The sequence below is a fragment of the Micromys minutus genome, assembly GCF_963924665.1.
Source record: "Micromys minutus genome assembly, chromosome: 2".
Lineage (NCBI taxonomy): Eukaryota > Metazoa > Chordata > Mammalia > Rodentia > Muridae > Micromys > Micromys minutus.
The window spans coordinates 91802505-91807228 of NC_137971.1; the positions used below are offsets into that span (position 1 = coordinate 91802505).

Here is a 4724-nt window from a genome sequence, read left to right on the forward strand (position 1 = left end):
TTTGGGTTGTTAGTTATAACATAACAAGTTATTCATGAACAGTTATGATAGTTTTAATTCATGCTCATTTTCAATGCAGTGAACAAGGACACAGAGACTAGCCAGTTTGCCAAAAATTGCACAAGTGAATATGTGAGGCTCCTCTGTATTCAACTGCTTAGAATCCTTAAATGCTCTCTAACATTCCATTGCACTCTCTCAGATAAATATCATACTGTTACCACTATGTGTTGCTTTATGAGAATTCTGTGGTTTGCAGTCTCATCACACAACAGCCAAAAGGAGTAGCTGCTACCATCAGATTTATTTTCAGAGAAATTAGGGACTTTGTGCCAGTTCAACTGTTATAATTAATGTAAACTTTAGTGCACATAAAATCTGTCTGTTTCAGTCTTTCTGCTATAATTACTGTGAAGAATTTTTAAATTTGCATATTTCAGGATTATCTTCTGTGAAGGAAAGCATAGAGCAAAAAATTAAATCTCTAAGATTATCAGAGTCATACTCATTTTCAATTCCTAAAATGATTAAAAATAAACTAAGTTCTTTCCATTTCATGCCTAACACTAGATTAGAAATTTTATTTAGGACACTTCTGTCTGTTTGTTTATTCATCCATTCATCAGGGCAAATTGGAGATGAATTTGAGAATGAACAAAGATTCAATACTCCTGACTCAAACCAAACATCATAAACAGGAAAGTTGAACTAGGAACCCAAGTGCCCCATGACATTTGGGCAAAATTATGTAGGATTCTGTCTCCATTTGTTTGGTATATGAACAAGGGTTGTATCATTTTCCATTTTATGTATTAACATACAATTGAATGTTTTTGAAGTACTTTTAATTATGTGTGAAGTAACAAAGAAGTGAATACTACATAAAGCAATGTGTCCTTGTTCTAAACAAAATATGTGATGAATATTATTCACTCCTTTGTTTCCTTGCTCAAAATTAATGTAATTGCCCTCAGAAACTATGACTTGATCTAACATTTACATACTAATTTTAAATACTCTTGATTTATAAAGTTTATGGGAAAAATATAAAGAATGAATCAAGCTCTTTAGTTTAGATTAAAAAAAAATCACTTGCCCAAAGTAAAGACTTGGATAACCCTCTCCTGAATTTGTTTAGTCTTCACTCCATAGATGATGGGGTTGACAGTGGGTGGTACTACCACATAGAGGTTGGCAAGGAGAATATGCACATGCAGTGGTATGCTGTGACCCCCAAAACGATGGGCAAAGAAAGAAAAGAACGCTGGTGTATAGAACAGAAGGATAACACAAACATGGGAGCCACAAGTACCTAAAGCCTTGAGTCGGGCATCTCGAGAAGGAATTCTAAAGACAGCACAAAGGATAAGGGCATATGAGACAATGATCAACACAACATCTAGGCATGTGGAAAACAGAGCCACTATCACACCATAGTAAATATTGACTTTGATGCTGTCACAGGCCAACCTGGCAATGCCCATGTGTTCACAGTATGAGTGATTAATGATGCTCTTCCCACAATAGGTGAGCCTATAAACAAGAAAGATCAGGGGAAAGCAGATAAAAAAGCTTCTAATCACTGATGCAATGCCTATTTTGATGATGACAGATGGGGTAAGAATGGTGGTGTATCTTAGTGGATAGCAGATGGCCACATAACGGTCAAATGCCATAGCCAGCAGTATGGCAGACTCTGCCACAAAGATGAAATGGAGGAAAAACATCTGAGATACACAGCTAGCAAAAGAAATTCCTCCAGCATAAAACCAGAAGATTGCTAACATTTTTGGTGTTGTGACTGTAGACAGCAAGATATCACACAGTGCCAACTTAGACAGGAAAAGGTACATGGGTTCGTGAAGTCTGCGTTCAGTGATGATCAGGTATAATAGCAGCGCATTGCCTGCAATGGCCACTATGTACATTGAACAGATGGGGATGGAGATCCATATGTGTGACTCTTCCAGTCCTGGGATCCCAATCATGGTGTACCAGATGTCTCTGAGATTGGTGTAATTTAAAGTAGTTGAATAGGTTGGCATGTTTCTTTTGCCTACAGGTTCTGGACCTGCCAGAGCAGAGCAACAACAAAACAACACAAAACAAAAGTGAGAAGACAAAATTATGATACTTTATTACATTAAATATGAATACTTATAGTTGGGTAAGATTCAGAATTACAATATCATCGCATTTCTGACATATATTTCTTTTTCTTCAGAACTCAGAGGTTCTATAATCATTCATTTCCCATAATCATCTCTGATGTTCAAATATAGTTTTCTTCTTCAAGGTCTAGAGATGTAGTGGTCAGAAATCTGGTGTTTTTTGAGCCACCTCAGTTAATAAATAAGTGTTAACTATTACCTACAGACTATTTCAATATAAAACTTATAGTTAAAAAGAGTCCTTTTCTTTACTTGAGTAATTTATTTGATAAATCAAGGATATAGCTATATATGTATTTTTGTTATAATAAATCAAGAGTATAAAAATATAGATGTTTCCTGTTTTGAATATTGCTATATCAGTTTTGTGTTATGATAGTGGATCTAGTTTTTGTTTGTTTATTTTTTAATTGGACAACTTTATTTTAAAAACAAAGATAAATGTACAGATTTTAAGCACTTTTACATGAAAGTATATGAATAAATTTTTGTCAATACTTGGTTTTTTTAAAGGTTTGATAATGTGCATTAAGATCTTACTAGTTACAATAAGCATAAAGTACATGTAAAACATATTGTAACCTGGAAATAGTCAAAGTTTTCTTCGTGTGTAAAGATTTAGAATAATGGTTTTTCATTTTCTTTTTTTTTTCTTGAACTTCATATAGTCTGTGAGTTGTTTCTGGGGTGTTCAGAACATTCTGGGGTTAGTATCCAATTATCAGTGACTGCATATTATGTCTGTTCTTTTGTTACTGGGTTATCTCACTCAGGATGATATTCTATAGATGCATCCATTTTCTTAAGAATTTCATAAAGTCATTGTTTGTTTGTTTATTTAACATTAGTGCAGTTAATAATGTTCCAACTAAAACAGACATTTGAAATATTGTATTTTGTTAACCATATTGTGATCTATATAGTTCCTGGTTGAGAACCACATGTCAAATTGTGATAAATTCACACATAGATTATGTTTTATGCAAGATTATGACTGTGATTTGGCCACATACACTGATGCGTTTGGCTCTTTGAAGTTTGTGCAACATGGTTTTGGCACATCAAGAACCAGTGCTGAGTTAATGAGTATTTATGCTGCATTATTAGAAGTCAGCACACATAATTTTTATCTTTTACACAAAGGAGTTCTTTTCTTCACTTTATCCTTACCTTTCTTGACTTCTGTTCAGACATATGACATATGTCTTCTAGTTTCTGTTTATATTTCAGTTTAGTATTTTTTCTTTATTCATTTTATGATGAACAAATTCAAGTGACCATGAGAAAATACTGTAGAAAATGGGTAAATAATAAATTGAATACAAATTGAAGATATAAGATTAAAACCTTAAATCTACTCTACTATAGTATTATGTTAAAGATAGTCAGATGAAGATCATAAATACATTCATTTAGATTCATTTCTTTCAGAGGCCTGAAAGCAAAGACAAACAACCATCTCTCAAAACTAGCCAGGATTAATATGTTTGGAAAAATTCAATGTGTGATAACATAATAGTTTCTATGTCTAAAATGGAGTAAGGATTCATGAAATTATCATAATTAAATTTTTAACAGAGACATATTTAATTCACAAAGAAAAGCTTGTCCTGAGGAAGAACCAGAAAATAAAATAAAAGTTCAGATAAGCAAGATATCTCTGCACATATATAAAACCACATAGCACAAAGAGGACTAACCAAATTAAACATATGAGTGAACACTTAGACTGTAAACATTGAACTTCACAGAGAAGAATATATGTCATTTGGGGTAAACACTGAGGCAAAGTGATTTATTAAGCCTAGAAGAAAGAACGGATACTCATATACATACAAATACAGATAAATATTCATATTCATATACATTGTGTATATACAAAGAATCCTTTATTATTTCAAAGTAATGTTTTAAAGGGTTGATGTGTTTATTTTTGCTCTTTTCCAGTTACATAATGTATTACACATTAATATAATTTCTTTTTTTTTCATCAATTTAACCTCAGAGTCAGTGATAGCTGAGTATTTTTTTAGCAATATATGACAACAACATTTTGTTGAATAAAACATTGTTCCAGTAAAATGGAAGATGGACTTACTTTCATTAGGGGAATGTGGTGGCTCGGGAGAGCAAATATAAACAGAAGAATTGACATTGCCATCAAAATTGAGTTTAGTTAGATATGTGTATAATAAAGAAGTAATTGCATGAAATAGGGATTTATTTACAGATATTTATGTTTGATGAACGAAGCCCATCAAGGTCATCAGAACAGTGTCCCTCACAGTAACTCAACAAGTAACTATGTCTATATATCAGATGCCTGGATCATAGCAGGTATGATTCTATAACTGATGCACATATAATATAGCCTATGTGAGATAAAAAATAAAAACAACACATGGACAAGGTTTCATCCTTTCATGTTTTATCTGGAGCAAGATCACTTGTAATTTTGAGTGTTTAGAAGTCACCCTGGGACTATTCTTGGAAAATGATTCTATCTTAATCAAACAAAGGCTATGAAGTTTTAGAATTAGAGGAAATATGAAC

The 4724-nt window shown here is 32.7% G+C and overlaps 1 protein-coding gene across 1 annotated transcript; it reads right to left on the reverse strand.

Annotated features, from left to right (window-relative positions):
- Window positions 1-1088: 1088 nt before the first annotated feature.
- LOC308418035 (olfactory receptor 52Z1P-like) lies at window positions 1089-2045 on the reverse strand (the record flags this gene model as incomplete). Its single annotated transcript, XM_080913372.1, has 1 exon — window positions 1089-2045. One exon carries the CDS (start codon window positions 2043-2045, stop codon window positions 1089-1091), a length of 957 nt encoding a protein of 318 aa, XP_080769498.1.
- Window positions 2046-4724: the final 2679 nt, after the last annotated feature.